At 40.3% G+C, this 23,663-nt stretch overlaps 1 protein-coding gene across 1 annotated transcript in view; it reads right to left on the bottom strand.

The window, feature by feature from the left end:
• Nucleotides 1-500: 500 nt before the first annotated feature.
• Nucleotides 501-23,663, bottom strand: part of ZNF326 (zinc finger protein 326) — a 36,709-nt gene continuing 13,546 nt past the window's right edge. Inside the window, exons 5-10 of the mRNA XM_029285823.1 lie at nt 8,944-9,058; nt 7,981-8,128; nt 7,188-7,287; nt 6,022-6,152; nt 2,630-2,725; nt 501-1,200 (exon numbers count right to left, since the gene is read on the bottom strand). Coding sequence (XP_029141656.1) covers nt 1,012-1,200; nt 2,630-2,725; nt 6,022-6,152; nt 7,188-7,287; nt 7,981-8,128; nt 8,944-9,058 — 779 coding nt within the window. The 3' untranslated portion in view covers nt 501-1,011. The remainder of the gene's footprint in view (nt 1,201-2,629; nt 2,726-6,021; nt 6,153-7,187; nt 7,288-7,980; nt 8,129-8,943; nt 9,059-23,663) is intronic.

A 23,663-nucleotide genomic window follows, 5' to 3' on the forward strand; every position in this document is an offset into this window, starting at 1 on the left:
CCAACAGAGGTCAAGTGGCTTTTATTTATATTAAAAAGGGGTCAAGTATGCATTCACTCTTACATTCATACAACTAAAAAGCATTAATTTTTGTACTCGGCACTTCTATTTTTTTTTACAGACAACAGAAAATAACAGCACTTTTGGAATTTAACAGTTGCCAAGAAAATCTAGAAACATAATCAAGGACAACTGACCACAGTTTCATAACGACAGATTTACCTCAAGATGCTCAGTATAAACAGATTATATGAATACTGATCAAAGTTTTGAAGATATGGGTAAAGACACTATTAATTAGTTATAAATGACAATTTACATTTTAGATTACATTAGAAAACTAGCGTACTGTTTTTCAGAGCAAACATTTATATATCAAAAATGAAAAAGGCCATATTATTTAATAGACAAATTATTGTCTCTTAAAAAATAGAGAATATTATTGCCTATATTATTTAATAGGCAAATTTTGCTGGGTCTACAATTAAAACCGGACATCGTGGTTTCTAAAATGTTTTATTGGTACAAACGAGTACATTTCACCACACACACACAAAAAAACTACAAGTCATAATATGTACTTTACAATGAGTGGATGCAGTCCAGGAGACAGGCACACTCACAACATAATTCTATATTTAGGCTTCTAGAACTATTTACGCTATATTTAGTTAAAACGCTTTGTGATGAAATGATTTAAACTTTCTACTTTTTATTTGTATACAAATCAATGTCAAGAAACAAACAAAAACCCCAATCTTCACAAGATAGACAATATATAGTAAGTTCTAACAGCAAGATCACTTAGAAAGGTTCTACTAAAAATGGGTTTACTTCCATTTTTAAGCCAAAGTGGAAGTAGATTACAGAACGACTTCTTCAAACGAAGTACATGCAGAGGGCCGAGGATAACAACAGTCTTGCTTTAATTGTTAAGAAATTTTACATTTAGCCGCATGAACAGAAAAGTAAAAGTAGGACTTTCCTCGGCTTGTGCGAAATGTTTTGCATTTAACTGTCCTCTGTTTGGTCAAGAGTGAAGTCAGTCTGTTCTTCTGCTTCCACTTCTTCATCGTCTTCTTCCCCCCCTTCTCCCTCCTCATCTTCCTCCTCCTCCTCTGCGGGTTCATTTGCCTTGTCTTCTTCTTCCTCTCCTTGCTGCTCTGCACTCTGATCAATGACTTCGAATGGATTTTCACCCTAAAAAAATCAGTAATTAAAGCTAATCAGAAACAAACTCCGCTCACCGAAATGTGCACTGACAGGAATAAAAAATAAATAAATCTAAAATTGGACTCCCAGTTTCCAATTCATGGTGAAAACAAGCTTCAGTATTTACTTACACAATTTATATTATGGCCACCTATTTCACCTGGTGGCTAACAGTATTTAAAATCAAAATGCAAATAACGTAAAACCACAATTACATTTCATGCTCTGTATCCTGTATCTTCTCAATTTCATTCCACTCAACTTGGACTACTTTACAATCAAGAACATATAATGAGAATAATTCATCTACAGCTCATGAATGGTCTATTTGCATTGTTGTTTGCAATTTGTTCAAACCATTATTACTGAAATTAAGTACATTACTTGTTGCAACAATACACTGAGGCAGGGGCAGAAAGTAGACTCAGTACAACCATGTTTCCTTATCTAGTCCTTCTGGACGGTTCAACTAGATGGACATAAAACCCAGACATTATAACAGTCTAGCTTAACTGCAGCAATCAGTGATTCAGAAGGGTAAATTTGACAATTGTACTTCCTAGGTCAAACGTCACAAGACATATTGGGATGAAAGCATTATGTTGACATGATAAACTTAAATTCTAGAATAATCTAATATGAAAGTAACAAGTAAAAGTTTTGTGTTGGAAGTTGTAATTTTTTTTTAATGTGCATTTATTTAAATAATTTATATGACTGCCCATCTTGCAATAGTGACTCTGGGCAGCATACAATAAGTAAAACCAAAACTAGCCAATAAACCTACTGTCGTCAAGTTGTTAAAAACTATCTGAGGTATTTAAAGAGGATATACTGGGAGAGGCAGAAAAACAATTATTTTTCGATGCCATAAAGATAGCAAAGTTCATTTTCGATCATTCAGATATACTCACTTTTTATGAGTTAGCTCTCAACTAGTATAATAAAAAGAATGATCAGCATTTTTGTGTTAAGGTTTAATTATGTCACTTATAACTTTCTTGGGTTTTTTTCTGGTTGTCTTTGGCTTCTTTTCCTTTTATCATATTAAAATGATATTAAAACAAATTTTAAAAAATACACGTGGAGCAGGCAACTGATACATGCAATTTTAAACCTTGCAAAATTATGCAACATACCTTGTCCATAAACTAAAAGACAGGCTTATGCTTGCTTCAGAAATATTTTAACATGAAAATATATGCTAACTTAATGTATAAATATGGATTTATAATGGATTAATCTAGGAACATTAATTTAATTTCCCAGCTCTTCCTTCCACTGATATGTGAGCTACGCTTTACAGCAACATGAAATGTAGTTTTGGATTTGTTAAATTCAAAGTAATTAATTTCACATCAATTTCAATCATTGCTGTCGCTGCTGCTGGAAAAATTAATCCATATTACAAACTTACCTTGACATAACGTTCATACCGTGCCTTCACTATGGGGTTATTCAAAATACTGGTAGCAGTTAGAACACTCTCTCTTTTGATTTGTTCTTTGTAAGTCTGTAAATATTCCAGAGTGCCATTCAAAAAAGCAAAAGTTGAATTAGTCAAATGTACCAAGTTGCCACTGAAGAAAAAAAAATCTCAAAAAAAAAGTTGAATTCTTACTAATTCTTGTAAATCTAAATATCTGTCATGACCATCTATACTGAATCCCATCAAGCAGGGACCACAACTCTTTATCAAACTAATTCTATGGAATCTCCACAGTGTTGAAAGGTGGGAAAGGCTAGTTACAGAACTGGACATTCGGAAAGGCCAGGGCTGCCAACATCCATAAATGCCTTAGATGTTGTTAAGCAGCTACAGTGTTTAGGCTGATGGAAAAGAGAGAGAAACTTAAATACTTATGCATAGAGTTTCATTAACTGATTTTCACATATTTTTAGAATATGTACCCTGACACCCCAACTCAAGAGATCATATGCAGTCTACTCCAATCTGAACCAAACTTGGCTTTACTTTAAAGGTATATGTTCTGACAAGCCCTGGGACCTTGAAACCAATTTGAAGACGACGGGAGTACTTCTTTTAAAACTGCATTCTACTTGTTATAGAAACATTCTCTTTTAACCACATCCCTTTCCACCCCATCTTGTCCATATGCCGCTATGACAAATTTCGTAAGAACTACAGACGTGTGTGCACCTGTGCTCTAAAAAAAAAAAAGTGGAGAGTTTCTCCTCATTCAAGAATTCTAATTCCCAGCCGCCCTACACAAACAATGTGTGCAAAATCAGTACAAAACGAATGGTGATTGGCACTAAAATATATAACTCAGTAACTGGGAATTGTACTTACCCTGACCCAAATGCCTGGGGACCAAAGCCTGCTTTCACCTGCCTAATGACTACAAGGTTGGGGCCGACTGTATATTGGGGGGAGGGGATATCATCCCAAAGAGCAGGGACAGCTGCTAGAAAGACACCCCTCCGAGGTCTCACAAGATGACACTGTTTCAAAGAAGAAGACCTGAGTGGGGGCTCCCTATTGGAGTGTATGGTATGGGCAGAAGCTGGCCTCACATGTAAACCAGTCCAATGCTTACAGATAACCAACACCTGCAACCTATAGAGACTTTGTTATATGGACACAATGGAATAAGGAACACTACCCGTGCCAATGCATTTTGGATTAACTGAAGCTTCCGGGTTTTCAGGGGCAGTTCCATACAGAGGACATAAAAACTGTAACAATCCAATCAGGAGATGATTAAATGTGATTGACCATAAATAAGCCCCCCACCACCACCAATCCATGAAAAGGTGCAACCGGAACACAAACTGAAATTATGCAAATCCACATTTCAGTACAGGAAGACTGCATTACCAGTGTAGGCTAGTGCAACCCTGCCCAGAGTCAAAGACGAAATCTTTCCAGCTCCAGGACCCGGGAAGTCCAAAATCCACAGCCATTTGGGTATCCCATCTAGATCCTCAGAGCTTACAGATACCAGGACCAATCCATGACAATTTCACTTGAGGGAACAGGCTCAGAAATATACAAATATCATCAACAAACTGTTACTGCATTCTGTGCCAACAGATTACCCAGTCTAGCATTTTGTGTAGAAGTTAAAAAGGAAAGAGTTTTGAGGTATCCTGCAAAATAGGGGTCTAGGATTAAATCACTTCCCCCACCAACCATCAGTAACTACAACAACCTCTGAAGGAAAGAGAACTACTACAAAACAGTGGCCTCTATGCTCAACTCTCTATGCCAGTCCAAAAGGATACCATGTTCAATGTATCAAAGACTAATGAGAGGTCAAGGAGGGACAGAATGGATGCATTACCCCCATCCTGGACTCACCAAATTTGTTTCGGTAACACTATTTGCATTTAATGTTGTAAGTAAGAATATGTATGGGGATCACGTCGTTAGTCTATATAAATTCTTTGCTGTAGTGTAAATGATGAATAATGGCAGCTCCAATCTGAAATAAGCTCACAATCCCTCACTACTTTCAGCAGCAGCTGAATAGGATTTTAAATGTCACGCATTTTGTCAGTATTGTTATGGTATTTATGCTCCATGCATATTTTATTTAACACATTATCAACCCAGCATGGAAGCAATTTTGTGTTTGAAAGTGTTTTCCTGCTCTTCAAGCTAAGTTTCCATCCATCTGCAAAATTTTCAAATTGGGTTCATAATCGTAACTGAGTTCTGTTGAGAACCTGATGTAATTCTGTGACAGATTTGGGTGAAATAACATTCACTGAAACATAAAATTACTTTTCTCTCAATACAGTTTTGCCTCTCAACCAGGGATTCTGGGGTTCTGTTTTTGTTTTAACTAAGCTTCTGCAGCCTGAAAAAACACAAAAACCTAGAACATTTCTGAAGACATGGTGGCACACAAAATATGAACTTGATAAATCATCTAGTGCTGTATTTATTTATATCCCACCTTTATTATTTTTTAGAAATAACTCAAGGCAGTAAACATACTGAATAGTCCTTCCTCCTCCTATTTCCCTCATAACCACCACGTGAGGTCAGTTGGGGTAAGAGAGAGGGACTGGCCCAAGGTCACCCATTTGGCTCTCATGCCTAAGGTGGGACTAGAATTCACAGCTTCCTTCCCTTTGACTGTTTACAAGATGATGTGTGGTTAGCATTCCTAAGATAACTAACGGAGGCTGTATGTATGTATGTATGAGAAAGCATGTGCACCTGCTTTCCTGCCACTTCTTTTTGACCGACTCATCTATAGCCCATCCTATAAAAACAATATAAAGATTGCATTCCTTCTTTAAAAAAATATGTTAAGAAAATCACTCCCTACAGAATCCAAAAAAAGGATCATTTTTGACACCGATAAATGCATTGGGCTACTGCATCCTCCCCATATTATACTTTTTGAAGCATATAAAAGAATTCATACAAATGTTTGGTCAAAGTAAATCTCAATAAAAGTGAAAAACTAGTTAAGAGTGGAGTTAAAATTACTTATTTTTTTTCTTATTTTATGGAGGGAGAAAACTCTGCAACAATCCTTTCTTTCCTCCTTGAAAGAAAAGAAAAACTTAAGCATCTTTGTACAAATGTTACTTTTTACCAGTTCTCATATATTTGAAGAACAGAGCAACATAAAATAAGATTAGCCATGTAATCAAGGGAGAGTAATATAGTAACCTGTATCATTTATTTTTTTCTTTGATGAATTATGCTAACATCTTACATAGTCATTCAGGGTCTTCGTAAAGAACTGACAAATGGCCTAACTACGTATCTCTAGACACCTATCACCTGCCACTCTTCTAAAATTGAACTGAGTAGATGCATTTTACCTGTTTTCCTTTTCCATGCTCTGGAGACTTTAAATGCTGCTGAACAGAACTGTGGAGTGCGGGAACATAGACGCTGCATGCAGAGCACAGGACAGTCTCAACTTTCATCATATGATCATCAGCCGTAACACCTAGAACAGACATCTGAGATTTAGTCAAAAAGGAAGGAAGGATTCCAATATATAAAAGAGAAGCAATATGGCTTTAAGTTAAAAGGGAGACAGCCATACTTTTCCAAGTATTCGATTACTGCATAATATAAAAAAAGGGGGGAATAGAGGAAGAAATTACAAGTACATGTAAGTAACTCCTCATTTAACTGTAATTGGGACCAGAATTTCCATTGCTAAGCAATGCAGATGTAAAGTGTGTAACATGACTACACACTTAGCAACCGCAATCCTGGCACTCTTGGTTACCATCAATAAGCGAGGATTTTAGGACATTAAGCAAGCATCTGTTCATGTCTTCCTGCTTGCTTCCAGCAAGCAAAGGCAATGGAGAAGCCTACAGAAAGTTGCAAGTCCTATGTGGTTCGCCAGAAGGCCAGCAGGTCAGTAAGTGGTTGCTGTGGTGCAAGTATGGCCAGAAGTGGATGCTGCGGGGGGAGGGGGCACTATGGAGCATCAGATCTCCATAATCTCATACTCCACCGTCAGGCTCCTTGGGGACAAAAAAAAAGCAGCAAGGGTGGAAGTAACTTGCTAGCTTCCCTGTTGACTTTGCTTGGGGAAGTCAACAGGGAAAACCACAAATGATGATCGTATGACTGTAGGAAGCTGCAACTTTTGTGTGAATCAGTTGCCAAGTACCCAGTTTGTGATCAAGTGACTGCATGGGTGCTGGGACAGTTGAAACTTTGAAAGCCTGTCATATGTCCCACTTGCTCAGCTCCCGTGTAACCTTTGAGCAGCCGTTGAATGAGGGGTTGTTAACCATCTGTGTGAGAACAAGAGCCTTATTGTGATCTATCCACTTACTGGTAATAGACTCTAGAGACAGATATTCAAAACATACTGAGTCTATAGCAGGGGTAGGCAACCTTGGCTCTTTTATGACTCGTGGACTTCAACTCCCAGAATTCCTGAGCCAGCTTGGCTGGCCCCTGGTCTATAGGATAGAACAGCAGTGTTGAAACAGAACACCTATTTTCATAGGCTACTTGCCTTCCATTACATCTTTTTCAGTAATCTGAGCAGCTTCCATTTGGCTTGTAGTCTGCTGTTTACGCATAGCAGTCTTCTTAAATTTATTCACCATGCACTCCTAAAACAGAAATTAATATATATATTTGGAGGAATCAAAAATTATTTTCACTGATTCCCTATTCATCTCCTACATTGTGAAATTCTAGATTCGTCAGTCGTGATTCAAATAACTATGAAATTAGGGACAGAAGAATATTACTTTCTGCAATAGTGGAGTCCTGTTCTCTTCCCTTCCTCTCCCACCTTGACAAGTATGGCATAAATTGTTTCCACAATAGAATGTGGAAAAAAACCCTCAAAACTTTCACAGCCAGAATAAGGCACTTCTACAAATCGCAGTTAACAAAAGGCTCTTGGCTTTGTGGTAGTGTATAGACCCAACAATCCTATCACATGGCAGACTACGATCAAATGGCACTATGAGGAAGATAAAGGCAAAAATATGTGCCTAAACAGCCAACCAAGGGTGGGATTAAGCAATGGTGAGGGGTGTGGTAGGGCAGAAGAGAGAATTTATCATCTGAGCTCCATTTCAGGAAAATGTCTTAGGATGACAATGTTAGAAGATCAAACAATTTCAACATGCACACAATGAACCTCTTAAGTTAAAAGATATAGATATTTCTTAAACAGGTAATAGCTATGCCTGGCTTTACACCAGCCTTTATTGTTTATGATGATGTTTTTTTAAGCCAGAAGATTAAGCTGATAATTATAGTTCCCTGGATTTACAGAATTGAAAGTTACTCACATGCAGAAACTCCATCACAACTTTGTCAAATTTGGTCTGTTTCTGAATGTGATCCAAAGTGTCCTGGTGAACAACGCTTTCAAGATGAGCTTCAATGTCTTTCTCTTCAAATGTTCGAAATTTACAGAAGGAGCAGGTGAATGCCATTCTAGCAAAAGACACAGGCACATTGTCAGCGCAACATGTACAATAGCTAACTCATCAAAGTTTAATGGAATCAAGAGAACTGGATATTCTGATTAATGAAATTATCTTATCAAACATTTAAACACTAATGAAAACGTCTCCCTGTACTTAAAACATGTTTCAGCTATATGACAAATGTAGCCATCACAAGTGAGATTGTGAGTTAGTGTTTTGAAGGCCACGGGTTTATTGACAAAGTGAAATTTGAATCTAAAATTTTCTGGCTCAAATCTTTAGCTACCATACTAGCTTATAAAACAAAATACAACTGTGTAATGGGTTTTTTTAAAAACAAAAACAAAAACAAAAAAACAGGGTTACTTAGTCTGAACTGTAAGACACCAGACAATCACCAGATGGCACCAGAAGGTTAGAATTTTCTTGTCTCTGCTATCTGGATTTTTACAGATCAGATTTGGTAGCACCAGAAAAAAAACTACCTTTGACAAAACCACTCCTTTTCATTACTGAATCTAAATAATGATCAAGGTGACTCCTCAAGATGGCTTACTGGCATTCTACTCTTGTCAAATATTTCTTGGACATTTCAAAATATTTCCTGGATATAATGGCTTACTATGCCCATAAATCACCCTTCCGCGCCCCCCGCATCCCCGGAAAACCCCAGATATATGCAGACGTGATAGGACAAGCACTGAGATTTGAATACACAACACCATGAAACAAACAGAGCCAAGGCTGTTTAGGGTAAATATTATTGTTATTATACATGCCCTTGAACTATGGGTGGGACAAGCTGACATTTCCACCACAAACCTGTAACCATCACCATACTTTTCACTATTTTTCTCTCTCCGACGCCTTTGCTTCTCTCTTCTTGCCTCAATTCGACGTTTTTCTTCCTCTTCATTTTTCACTTCTGGCTTGACGCCTAAAAACAATTAAGAGTTAAATAAATCCTTAGGTTCTAGACTTTAACCAGGGGAGAATGTGAACTTACCCTACCACCTTTCAGCATTATTCAGAATCTCATAAGGAGGGATAATTTATGCCATGTGTGATGGTAGCATCTATTGGGACAGTGATGGCGAACCTTTTAGAGACTGAGTGCCCAAACTGCAACCCAAAACCCACTTATGCATCGTCGAGTGCCGGGTGGGCGTGGCCCATTGGGTGGGCGTGGCCGCGGTGGTAACGGCAGACTGGGTGGGACTAAAAAGTTCAATCAATCAATTCCAACTTTGCAAGATCTTTTTTTTCCCGCGAGAAGTTGAAATTGACTGATTGAACCTTTTTTTTTTTTTGCACATGGCAGCGGAGGCCTAAAGCGAAAACGTTTTATAAAACCCAGCTGAAGGCCTAGGACTGGGGCAACGGCACGTGTGCCCACAGAGAGGGCTCTGAGTGCCACCTCTGGCACCCGTGCCATAGGTTCGCCACCACTATATTAGGATGTTGTTGAATTAAAAGGGAAAAAATGCAATTTTTAACACTCTGTGATACATGTATGTTTAAGGGCCATATTCTTAGGAATAATATCCAGAACTGAAGCCCAGCCTTAATGTGCCAAAATAATAAAAAAACTAAGTAAATGCTGCAAATAACAGTGGGGGATTGCCTCAATTGGAGGGCCTATAATTACCATAATTGCAGGTTTATTGTTAGATAAAATTTGTTAAAACTTAATATTTGCTGATTTTATTGTGAAGACAGCTTACAGAAACAGACAAGAAAATGCATGCAAGATTCTCCAAAATGAAATGAAATAAAAAATAAAAAGGGGAACTTCTGCTGTGAGATGGAACCAGGCTATTTGAGGCTCTTCCTCTTCCTAACCACATCTCCCTGTCCTACCAGGTCCAGCTGGAAGGGTGTGCTCCAGATCCTGTCTACTAAAGAGGTCCATTTGGCAGGACCCAAGCAACATGCCCTTTCTATTGTGGTTCCCAACCTGTGGAACATCATCCCCCTTAAGGTAAGGTTAGTCCCATCATTGTTAGCCTTTCAGAAGGACCTGTAGATGTTTGTTTTTTTCCAGCACATTTGAAGATCCCCTTGGTTGTATATTATGTCTAATGGGATGTTTTTATCCTGCGCTCTTGCTTTTGTTTTATTTTTGAAATGTTTTTTTGTGGTTGGGTTAGTTGTATGCCGCCCAATCTTACTTTCAGTGAGATAGGCAGCTTTGTAAGTTTGTTACATAAATAAATAAATCAGAAAGTCAAGAACAGACATCCTGATTTTCCCTACATGGCTAGGGAAAATCAACATACATATTAAAATGTGTAACATTCCTTATCTTTCTAAACATGTTTGTATGTCATTTTGTAGCAGCCAAACAGCTGTTCCCTCCTTTACTTGTCACTTTGAAATAAAAGTCTACCTTATTAAAAACAGGTATTAATAAGCTATCAATTTCCCAATAGCCAAACATCATCTAATGTGGAAATAATAATTAAAGCATTACACAAATACTTTGGGAAATGACTGTATAATTCCCATTACCTAAGCATGAGCAGAAAGAAGATACGAATCTAATAGCACAGAAATCGGGAAGGCTTTCTGACTCCTCATTTGTTGAACAAGAGACACACAGCTCTGTCAACTTCATAAATTATACTGTTGAAATTAAGCAAGCTTAGGATGACCAATATAGGTAGTCCTTGACTTATGACCACAACTGAGCCAAAATGTCTGTTGCAAAGTGAGGCAGATGTTACTTGTGTTTTGCCCTATTTTACAACCTTTCTTGCTACAGTTGTTAAGTGAATCACTGCAGCTGTTAAGTTAGTAAGATGGCTGTTTCATGAATCCAGCTTCCCCATTGACTTTGCTTGTCAGCAGGTCGTAAAACGTGATCACATGAGCCCAGGGCAGCTGCCAAGCTTCTGAATTTTGATTATGTGACTATGGGGATGCTGCAACGGTCGTTTAAGTGCAAAAAACGGTCGTAAGTCACATTTTTTTCAGTGCCGCTGTAACTCTGAACAGTCACTAAACAAACTGCTCTATAAGTCAAGGACTCCCTGTACTGAATTTGTTGTGGAAGAATTTTGAGTTTTGTTTCATTTGAATACACAAAACAAATTCCAGGGCCTACAATTCTTTAGTAGTAAATATCTGTATCTTACACCAGGCTTTAGTTAATGAGTCTTAGATTCCTTTTAAAAGATAAAAGAGATACATAAACACACCTGGTCATATACTTACTTCAAGCCGTAGCAGCAGTAGCATTCTATTTTACAGAACAAAGAAGCCCTCAATGTCATACATACCCTGGCCCAGGCCCAGGGAACTGCTAACCTAAAAGCCTTGGTGCTCCTAGAGATTTTGAATCCAGCCTGCAGCCTACAATCTTCTCTGTAACACTAACAGGCTTATCGAAATAGTGGAACATAAATTTAAGCCTAACAGCTGACCAAGAAAATCTGTGTATGGGGGGGGGGAAAGAGTAAGAAGGAGAAGAAAGGAACAAGCCATGATCCACCACAAACTCTGCTGATCTTTAGAATGCAGTCCAACACTTTTTTTTCCCCTCTGGTGATCATGGAGCTTGATAATAAAAAGGAGATGTTTCTCCACCACTGTTCTAGCCCCTGCCATATCCCCAATACCCTCCAAAATACTCCATAGGGATAAACATACAGTGTTGCATCTTACCTCTGAAGCTCAAAGGGTATGTAAATGAAATCCTGTTTAATTTCTTTGTAAGTTATTTGCTTGACTTCTGCAGAGAGACATTGCTATATCTTGGGTTTCAAGATCAGCAGACAAATTTAAATCCTAGCCTAGCACAGACCTGGAGAAGGGATGTTCAAGTCCATATATGAACTTGATAGCTCTATTTGAAGAGTTGAGATTGAAATATGTAAACATTTGCTAAAGTATCATTACCTAATAGATCTACAGACATACTGTTACACTAAATAAGACTTTGAATTGACACAATGGCACAATCTGAGGGAAAAATAAGTCCACTTAGCTTCATTATTAAGAGCAGTGCAGATTTTTATCAGTTCAAGGTAGTTTAATGGAAAGCCTATTACACAGTATGAGATATGTCCACAATTTTTCAAAACTTCATGTAACAAGTTCCCAGCCCGCTGCATATCATACAGATTACATCCAACAAAGCATAACTAGGGAAAAGAAGTTTAGGATAAAATTTCAATTTCAGATGTAGGGTTTTGATATTTCACCAGGTGAAACTGTAAAGGCATTATATCTCGAGTTTTACCTGATAAAACAAGTAGGCTTACCTTCAAATGCCTGATCAATGCCATCATAGGCATCTTTTGTAAAGTCTTCATCCATAATTGTGTCACAAGCTTCAGCTTCATTATCCTAATGAAAGGTCAAATGCACAAGTTTCCAGAGTAAACAGAAGAGCTGACAAAATGTGCCATATTATTTCCAATAAAGGATTTTAATCCAATTGGCTGAAGCAATTAGCTTCAGAGGAGATAATTTAAGCAAGTCAACTCCAGGTCATTATACGGAGTTAACGTGTGTCAAGCAGTCACACATCAAAGAGTCATGTTTTATATAACGGACAATTTAAATGCCGTATTTAATTATTTAATGTAAACAGTATTTGGGGTAATTGATTTATTCGTGATCTGATAGCATTTCTCATCAACTGAGTATGTCACATACAAGGACATTTGTATCTCGCTCTACTGTCAAGGCTAAACTTGAAGCAATTGTTTCCTTTTTCAAAAACTGCTGCCCAGCTTAGAAATGAAAATGTTCTTCGGCATTATTTTACTGGATAGTTACATGTTTTACTATATTGTTTTTTCACTTGATCATCCTTCATGCATTGAAATGTAAATGGAACTGTCCTATACATCCCAATGGTGCTTCAGGAAGTATTTGCCCTCAAGAACAGTCCTCTGAATTTTGTTGTTGTTGTTGTTTTGTGGTACAGATCAAACCAAATCCCCTCTTCACATCCCATCATCAACTGCAGAATCTTATCTCATACATACACCACTTACAAGAAGACAGCACACTCACATTTTTGTTCCATCAGGCTTGAATAGTGGTAAGAGGATATTACTATGGAATATCAGACTCATATATCTGTTTTAATGTTTTAGCTGCGCCACGTTCTTTTATAAATTATATTGTGTGAATTGAAACTACTTAAGATTTTGATATTACGAGTAGTCAATACTGGTTATCAGGAGACAATACTGACTTGATCACAATCAATGAATCACCACTGTAAACTCTCAGCTGCCTAAAAAGAGTTCAAATGATTAACTATTTTTATAAATGTATCTACAGAGAACTCAGATGTAGTTCAGAGATTCTGATGCAATTTTTTTTAAAAAAAATGCAGCTTCATACCAACTAAATCGTATTTCAAAATTTTAATGTGTCAAGGCATTGACAATGATCTCGACTGAGAATTCAGATTTAAACGACAGGTGAATCTTTTTTACATAAATGAACGGTCATAATTTGGTCTAAGTTTGAAAACTGAAAACTGCCTGCCTAACAAATTTGAAGACCTCTGTTATTTTTCACTGAAACCAAGTCTAGACTAATTCATTTTTTTTTGTAAAATGCCACTTCAAAAGCTTTTAAGGTTCCTGTTTTAGTTTTGCTCAATACATTTAAATACTTCTTACAAATTCAGATTTTAAAATTACAGGTAGTCTTCAACTTATAGCAGTTCATTTAATGACTGTCCAAAATTATAATGGCACTGTAAAAAGTGACTTATGACCATTTTTTACACTTATGATCGTTGTAGCATACCCATGGTCACGTGATCAAAATTCAGATGCTTGGCAACTGATTTCATATTTATGACAGCTGAGGTCCTGGGGTTATGTGATCCCCTTTTGTGACCTTCTCACAAAGTCAATGGGGAAGCCTGATTCACTTAACAACCATGTTACTAACTAAACAACTGCAGCAATTCACTTAACTGTGGCAATAAAGGTCATAAAATGGGGCAAAATTTACTTAACAAATGTCTTGCTTAGCAACAGAAATTTTGGGCTCAATTGTGGTCATAATTCGAGGACCACCTGTATATGATCTATATCTGCCTACTTTAAATTCAATATTGTTAGAACTGGCTTTTTTAAATGTCTCTGGATTGCAACCAGAGCTTCAAAAATAAATTCTACCTTCTAACACTATGGTACCAGATGTTGCTTCAAAATTCTACCATGAAGATCAAGAAAAGTTACTATGAAGGCATATGTCTCTCTCTGCTTCTTTAGAAAATGGTTTTGAAAAATTGAGGTAGTTATTACTTTAATGTACTGCAACGCCTGATAAAAAGTACAGTATTTTCCAAAACTAGATCTTTACCTCTGCAGTAGTTTTCTTGCTTGGCGTCCTTGGGTCTATTAGCATGACAGGAGGAAGAAATTCAAGAAAATCAAACTGCAATTAAATGTTTTGTCTCTCCTAGCAATTATTTTAAATCCTTGGAGAACTGAGAAAATAGGAATCTTGGACCCAGAAAACCAGACGGAAACAATAAAGAAATGGGTATATAATAGCCTCCTCTATAAAAAAAAAACCAATACAAAGAATTTGACTTTGCCTATTTCTCTTTTTCAAGCACTGAAAATACACCAAAACTGAAAATGCAGTAGACCATGTGGGATTATAACATCATACTGTGTAAGTGGTTTTCCATTAATTGGTTATACATCTTTTACCTTCCATTCGGAACTGTTGCTTTAATCATATGCAGTATTATTCTTCACAGCATTGTACCTAAGAAGAGCAGTACAACTTTCTACACCTATTCTCAATCCAGGAATAAAATATCTGAACAATTACACTGAACAATTAAAGACATTTCAATAGACAACCAACTTGAAAACAAGGAGATAGGAATGTGTAAACAATATTTTAGATTAATGATTAGAATTAAGAATGCTTAGTAGTAAAAGAACTGTTAAAATACATTCAAATTCAGATTGGTTTTAAATCTCAAATAAAAGAGCAAAAGCTAGTTTTTCATAATATGTAATGTCATCAATCAAATGGAAAATACAATTGATTCAATGGGGAGAATTTATTGTGAAATTGTTATTTATTATAATAGAGACATATCTATCTATGTATGTTTTATTTTATATTCAAGAAGCGGATGAACTCTAAAAACATGGTAAAAGGAGAGGAAGATAAAATACACTGGAAGGAAAAATATTGAGGACACACATAGATAGAGATAGAGAGATAAAGATAGATGGGGGGGGGGGGGTTTAACCTAGCCAGGTATTAGAATTTTCATTAATGTATTCAATACTTGTGTAAATATTTATTAAACTGGCCATCTACATATATTACGAATATATTCTACAAACAGAAAGCATCAGTATTTTAGATGGGACGTTGTCTTACCTGAACGCCTTTTCTCAGCATGATGATGGAGAATCCACAGATGGGTTGATCTTGCCTTTCTGCCTTAGAGACTAAGTCAATCAACCTTTGCCATGCCTCTCTTCCTCCGGCTAGGAATCCCCAGTCACGACGAAGGCGCAGCAGTTGATGATTTTACAAGGTGGTGGCTCAAATTCCACTGACACAGGACCGGATGGAGGGGGGAGAGTGGATTCTCCATCGTCATGCTGAGAAAAGGTGTTCAGGTAAGACAACGCCCCTTCTCCAGCATGACGAATGGAGAATCCACAGATGGGACATACCAAAGCCTCACTGTCCCTATGGGTGGGAAGAAGTCTGGGCCTGTGTCCCACTATCTGTTACTACCCTTTGGAGAACTCTGCCAAATGAAGCATCTGCTGAGGCGAACTTATCCAACTTATAATGCCTCACAAATGGGAAAGGAGACGACCACGTCGCCGCCTTGCATATCTCAATTGACGCCTGTGTCACCCACGCCGCTGAAGTTGCCGCACTGCGAGTGCAGTGATTCGTCTTGGAACTGGCAAGGAGTGCGTCTGGTACTCCCCTACTATGCAAGCCCTAATCCATCTGCCAATAGTAGAGGCAGTCACCTTCCGACCCATTGAAGAGGGGTGGAATGAAACGAATAGAGCTTCAGATTTGCAAAAAGAGGCAGTAAATGGCAGGTATGCCATTTATGTTCCAAATCGTGGGACGGGTCAGGACAAAAATCTGGCAGTACAAGCTCCTGCACCCTGTGAAACAATGAGTTGATTTTGGGGACGGAGGGGTCTAAGCGTAGGACCACCCTGTTATGAAAAATACATGTCATCTCTAATTGAGAGTGCTGCCAATTCCGAGATGCGCCTAGCCGACGAGATGGCTACTAGGAAGGCGACCTTGAGTGTCAAGAACCGTAGAGTGGAGGTTCTGACATGCTCAAATGGAGGTGAAGTGAGAGCCTGTAAGACCTTGGACAGGTCCCAAGAGGGATACCTGTGAACTACGGGCGGTTTGCTGTTGATTGCTCCCCTGACAAAGGAACATACCATGGGGTGTTGAGCCAAGGGCTCTGTGTTGCCATATGTGAGCACCGTGGACAGGGCAGCAACTTGTCTGCGGATTGTGTTGGGTGCTAAACCCTTCTTAAGTCCCTCCAGTAAATAATCCAAAATTCTTGGGATAGGAATTGTAGCTGGATCTAATTGCTGTCTCCCACACTAGTTACAGAAATTCTTCCATGTGGAATCATAGAGTCTATTAGTTGCAGGCTGTCTTGAAGCCTGAATCATGGCAATCACATCTGATGAGTAGGTCTCTGTTGTTAAGAGTCTCCTTTCAAATGCCAGGCGGTTAGTGGAGCCACTGAGGCTCTGGGTGTTGTAGAACCCCTTGGCTGAGGGAGATTCGATCTTGGGGTATCCTCCACGGAGGAGAGATCGAGAGACCATCTTGGCCAGTGGGGAGCAATGAGTATCACCTCTGCCTGTTCCTGCAGTATCTTCCAGATAACTGCCTGGATCAGAGGGAGAGGAGGGAACACATACAGGAGCTCTCTGGGCCATGGGCTGCGGAAGGCATCTACCCTTCCCGCCCCTGGAGACAGGAACCGGGAGAAGAATCTCGGGGGCTGGAAATTCGCCGGGGTAGCGAACAAGTCCAGCACTGGATGACTGAACCTCTCCGGTATCTCCCTGAAGAGATCCGGGTGCAGGCGCCACTCGGAGTGGTCCACTGCGGTCCTGCTCAAGAAATCCGCTTGCCGGTTCATCTCTCCCTAGATGTGCTCCGCCTTGAGGGATGAGAGGTTGGTCTCTGCCCAGGTTCCTAACAATTGAGCCTCAGCCATGAGGGACCTGGAGTGGGTACCACTTTGCCTGTTGATATGGGCTTTCGCCGCCACGTTGTCCGTGAGGACTAAAACGTGGTGCCTTGCCACTGTGTTGTGAAAGTGTCGTAGAGCCAGATGTATAGCTCTGAGCTCCAACCAGTTTATGTTGTGCTTCAGATCTGTCCGGGACCACTGACCCTGGCCAACTGGAATTGCAGGTGCGCTGCCCAGCCGAACAAGCTGGCATCTGATTTAGGATGAGTCAGTTGGGCTCCTTAAAGGTTCCCCTAGCCATCGCTGGGGGGAGACCCACCACTGGAGGGATTTCAGGGTCTGTGACGGGACCCGTACCTTGTGGTTGGAGGAACTGGTGCCTAGTCTCTGGAACGGGAGCAAGAACCATTGGAGGGCTCTGGAGTGGAGCCAAGTCCAAGGAACTACTGCTATGCAGGAAACCATCTTTCCTAGCAGTTGAGAAAGGATTGCTAGGGTAACTACTCGCTCCCTTTGAATCTGGGTGACTAAAGATCGGATACTGTCCCGACGTTCCTGAGAAAGGTAAACCTCACACTTCCTTGTATCTATCACCGTGCCCAGGTGAAGGAGGCGGGTGGAGGGAACTATCTGGCTTTTCTGAAAATTTACTGAAAACCCGTGGTCCTGGAGGGTCTTGATGGACAATGCCAGTTCTGACTGAGCCAATTGTACTGAGGAGGATTGAATGGGGATGTTGTCCAGATAACACTGGACATGCAACGGGATGGTCCTCAGATGCACGGCCAGCGCCGCCAGGACCTTTGTGAATGCTCCGGAGGCCGATGATGGGCCGAATGGAGAGCTCCGTACTGAAAATGATGGCCTGCATAGCAGAACCTGAGGAATTTCCGGTGTCCGGGAAGGATGGAACTGTGTAGGTAAGCCTCCGTCAGGTCGATGGACTTATTTTATTAAGTTTTATTAAGTTTTATTAAGTTTTTCAATTTTTACAACAAAGTACTTAGGAAACAACATGGTGATGGGGTAGTCAATTATCCAAAAACCAACATATTTATGTATAATTCAAATTAACTCATTAAAAATTCTCTCTCCAGTTCCCACCAGTCATGTAACATATTCAGATTAATACATTTCTAGTACAAATCCATCAATCAATACAATTTATAAAAAGCAATTGTAAAAATCCCAATCCTGTATTTAAGCTTTACAAAATTCCAATTACCATATTTCAATTAGCCATTTAAACTTATTATTTAAATTTCGAGTATCTGTAATTTCCCTCTATTCATAACATAATAATTATATCTAAAAAGAAAGAGGAAAACAAAGCATATTATTCCCACACTTACATTCTTGTATTTCCTAAACATATTCTATTCTTGTTCTAATATCTCATTTACTAATACCATATCTTCTATTAACACAATCCGTTTTCTTATTCTCCATCCAATACAGAATTATCATACATAAAGTAAACACATTAATTCAAAAAATACAGTCTATCTCTTAGATATATATTCTACTAGTCAAAAGTTTTCCTCCCACTTATAATTCTAAATCTTAAACCTTAAGTCAATCCGTGTCTAAAAAGCCTTTTTAACCCATTACATACAATTTTAGGTCACACTCTTAAGTCTTATTCTTTCTTTTTGTGCCAAGCAGGTTTCCATAAGAGAGCGTCTATATCAACAAATAAATCTCTATTTATTCCTTGTGGTATCATTTGAGTAAAAAAAAATAAACGTCCCATCTTCTGTTTTAGGAACATGACTCCTTTGTAATTGATCCCTTGTTGCTTTAAAAATTCAACTCTCGACATTTGATTCTGCTGAGTAAGACATTCAATTATGTCCAATTTTGTGGTTAGTAGTTGGTTGTCAAAATTGTCATAGTTCTTAATAAATTGTATTTGCGCGTTCATTCCTGTTACTTTTGAAATTGTATATGGTTTAGTTAAAGTCACTTTTTGATCATCAAGAGTCTCAATAGGCTGTATACAGAATGGCGTAGAATCTTCTTGGGTATTGATTGAATCCTCTTCTGTTGTTTTTTGGTCTTTAGGTTAGTCAAATGAAGTCTGGAGGTCGGTTTGTAAATTCAAAGTTACTGGCATTTTACTGGCAGATCTTTTCTTCGTCGGCCCTAAGGAGCAATCTCGGACCGCGGAAGGAGCTGCCGCCCTTCCACAGTCGATGAGGAGGAGGTCCCCCCTTCTGATGCCTGCTAATATGGATTGGAGTGTTTGTATCTTGAAATTCTTGTATGCCAAATGGATATTTAATTTCTTTACATCTAGGATTGCTCTCCACCCTCCCGAGGCCTTCAGAACAATGAACAGAATGGAATAAAAACCCCATCCCTTCTGTCCTGCCGGTACGGGTTCTATGGATTGGATCTCCAGATGTCGAATGGCCTCTTTCATGAGGCTTCTTTTGACCAGATTTTTGAATGATGGGCAAGAGACGAAATGCCTCGGGGGTAGAGTTGAACTCTAGAGTCAGGCCGAATCTGATGGTGTTGAGGATCCAGAGATCTATAGTAGTGGCCTCCCATTTGTGTGCAAAGAGAGCCAACCTGCCCCCTATGGGAGGGGCACCCTCGCTGTCACTTGGACCGCCTAAAAGGACGACCTCCCATCCCTCGAAAGGGCCGTTTGGTCTGAAATTGCTGTCTGGACCTGTCCCTGTTAGTGAATTCTGACCCTGTGTCGGTGGGGCAAAAGGACTGCTTGTGTGCGTAAGGGGTAGCTCTCCTGTCTGCGCTCCTAATAAGATGGGACATGACCTTGCGCTTATCCTCATTCTCAACCAGATAAGGGTTTAGTGCCTCTCCAAATAATTGGCCTCCCATGTAAGGGGCTGAGGCCAACTGCCACTTGGACTTAGCATCCGCTCGCCACTGTCGGAGCCACAAAAGTCTCCGAGAGGTGATATTAGACGCTAATGCCCGAGAGGAAAATCTGGCCGCGTGCAAGGATGAGTCCACCATGTACTCTGATGCAGCCACTAATTTGTTTAAGTCTTGGTGCATCCGTACCTCTTCTGGCGGGACCCTAGCTTGCAATTGGTGGAGCCAGAGAAGCGAAGTTCTGGCGAAAAAGGAAGTAGATGCAGCTGCCTTTACCGCCCATGCTGAGGCTTGATGAGTCCTGCGGAAATTAAGCTCCGCTTTCTTATCCTCTGATTTCAAAGCCTCTGCTGTATCTCCAGACACCGTGAAGGAGGATACCAATGGTGCTAATGGCTCATCTACCGTGGGGACTGCTAGCAACTCTGACAGTGCTGGAGCCACATTAAACAACTTTTTGTCAGTTTCCCCCGGGGATGGAAAAGTACCAGGCGTCCCCCATTGTCTTTGGACTACGTCAAGGAATAGGGGAGGACAGGGAATGTCCTGCTGAGTGAAAGTGGGTTCTGAAAAGACCTGACTGGTAGGTCCCTGGCTGGTGGAAGGTTCAGCCTGAGGGGCCTCCTCAGAACCAATTTGAGCAGTGCTCCTGGCCTTGTGAAGTAGGGATTTAAAGAGGGACGGATTAAACAGGCCTATGAAAGGAGAAGGATCAGGGGATAAATTCTCATCTTCTGACATCCCCTGTTCTGTCTGTTCGTCGTCCCCTATGAACGACCCTCTACTCATGGAGGAATTGGAGGGGGACACTGGCCCTTGGTATGTGGCTGCTTCCGCCTGGGAGAGATACGATACATTGCTGTGAGATGGAATCCCTGATGCTATCGACTCAGATCGAGCTCTCTGGCGTAGGGTCGAAGCTACACCTTGGGCAATAGCCTGAGAAATCAGAAGCTGCATTCGTTCTAATAATTCTGTCTCCTGAGCCTCTGGAGGGCGAAGCCCTGCTGCTGTAGGAGTGAATGTGGCCTCTGGGCCCAGAGGTCTAGCTGTACCCGGAGGAGTAGGGATATGAAGGCCAAGCCCCTCACTGGAATGGGGAACCATCTCCACCTGTTCTGCCATGGGAAATATGAACTGACTTGTTTCCCTTTCTGGAGACCAGGCACTTGGAGCAGCAGAGGTTGAAGGAGCTTGTTGAGGGCCAAAACCCGATGCCTCCTTGGGAACAGAAGTAATCTGACCAACCTTTGGATCATTCTTTTGCCTTGCAGCTTTGGAGAATTGTTTTTCCAATGCCTGGTGCCTCCTGCTTGCTTCCTTCTCAGCAGCTTCGGAAGAGATAGCTTTGGATCTGAGTTTCTCAGCAGCCTCCTGCTTGGCTGATCTGGATTTCTGGTACCTGGAGGAACTGCTGGAGGCGCCTTGAGATATCTGAGCTTCTGTGGTTTTATCTGCCATTGCAAAATCAGAGATATCACAGAAATGGCAATCTCAAAGTGTTTGTAACAGAGAGGTGATCCTAGCAAGGAGTCAAGTTGTGGTTAGAAGTGGTGGCAGCACAACTAACTTAATGGGATAGTCAGCACACTCACAATCCTGGTAGTGGTGGCAAAACCAACTTAATGGGATAGCCAGCACACTTATAAACAGCAAAATCGGTGGTGGGAAGAGGCGCTGCGGCAATTAAAGCGGGCACTCAGCCACGCCCTGAAGTCTTTGGAAATTGCGTCCAGACACAGTGAAGAAGGCTGTTTTTGTTGCCTCTAATTGTAATGGCCTTGGTATGCTGCAAGCTGCCAAGGAGCCTGGAATTGGAGAAGCAGCACCCGCTCCACTCAGGAACAATAAAAGCGGCACTCAAAATGGCAACCACTACACTTCTGCCTGCCTGGAAGCTATAATTAGCTTGAGGCTTCAGCCGAAGCCTACAAAACCGCTCTGACACTCAGCAGTTTGAAAAGCAGCGCTAATATCAGCCCAGAGAAGGGAAGGGAAGGGTACAACCAGGGAAAATCCAGAGTTTTGTCTTTCTGCTAGAAACAAGAGCCAATCTTCACCATGTCTCTCTTGGGCTAAGACTAAGTCGTGACTGGGGATTCCTAGCCGGGGGAAGAGAGGCATGGCAAAGGTTGATTGACTTAGTCTCTAGGGCAGAAAGGCAAGATCATCCGATTCTCCATTCGTCATGCTGGAGAATATAGCAGTCATTCTCCCACACATATATAAGTGGTAATCCTCAAGTCATAACCATTTTTTCATTGACCAGTGCAAGTTATAATAGCACCGAATGAAAGGATTCGTATTTGGTGCTCAAAGTTTCGGCCATTATAGCAACCCACATAGCCACATGAACAAAATTCAAATGCATGACAATCAGCTCGCACTTGTGATTGGTTGCAGGATCACATGATTGCCATTTACAACTTTCCGTGCCAGCTTCCAACAAGCAAAGCTAATGGGATAGGCAAAGTTACAAATTGTTCAGGTAAGTCTCACCCACCCTTGCCTTTCTTTGCTCACAAGCATGATACTCTCTTTCTCCTTTCACTTGCACATACCACTGCCCTCTTTCCTCAGCTTCCCTGCACTCACACAAATACACACTCAAGCACCTCACACACTCTTCCCATCCTCCTGTGCTTTCTCTCTCTCTCTCTCACACACACACACACACACACACACAAACACACACTATCATGCCCTCTTTCCCTAGCCTCCCTACATTCGCACACACCTTGTCCCTTTTTTCCTTAGCTTCCTGAACTTGTAACTTGCACACATTCTATGCTCTCTTTCCCTGGTCTTCGTATGCTTGCAAGAAAGCCATGCCCTCTTTCCTCACTCTTCCTATACACACACACACACACACGCACGCACACATACACACACACACACTTTCCTCACCCTCCCTGCACTCATACACATGCGGACACCCTACAACTTTTTTCTCTGCCCCCCCCCCAGCACTTCCATGTCCCCTGCACCCAATTTTCCCAGTCTTCCCGAGACCTCCTCCAATTTCTGCATGGCCAGCATTGGGTTACAATTTGTTCTATTCTCTTTTATTTAACCTCTCCATTGATATTAGCCTACAGTGTTGCAGGCTAACTCTGCCGACTGCCAGCAGTTTCTTCCTGACTGGCTCAAGGTTGAGTTAACCTTCCATCCTTCTAAGGTCAGTAAAATGAGAACCCAGATTGGTGGGGGCAATGCTAACTGTGTAAACCACTTAAGAGAGGGCTGTAAAGCACTGTGAAGTGGTATATAAGTCTAAGTGCTATTGCTATATTATAAATACTTTATTAGTAAAAAAGCGCTCTGTCAATTTTTGTTTTCTCAAATCTCTTAACACAAATCACTTTTTGGCTCATCCAATCAACATAATTGTTTAAAGTAATAAAACCCATGCATCCTTAAAAGCATATATTTCTGAATGAATTCCAATAGTAATGTAATTGTGCATAGAATATGTTAA

The sequence above is a fragment of the Protobothrops mucrosquamatus genome, unplaced genomic scaffold (genome assembly GCF_001527695.2).
Source record: "Protobothrops mucrosquamatus isolate PMUCROS unplaced genomic scaffold, P.Mucros_1.0 scaffold2298, whole genome shotgun sequence".
Taxonomy (NCBI): domain Eukaryota; kingdom Metazoa; phylum Chordata; class Lepidosauria; order Squamata; family Viperidae; genus Protobothrops; species Protobothrops mucrosquamatus.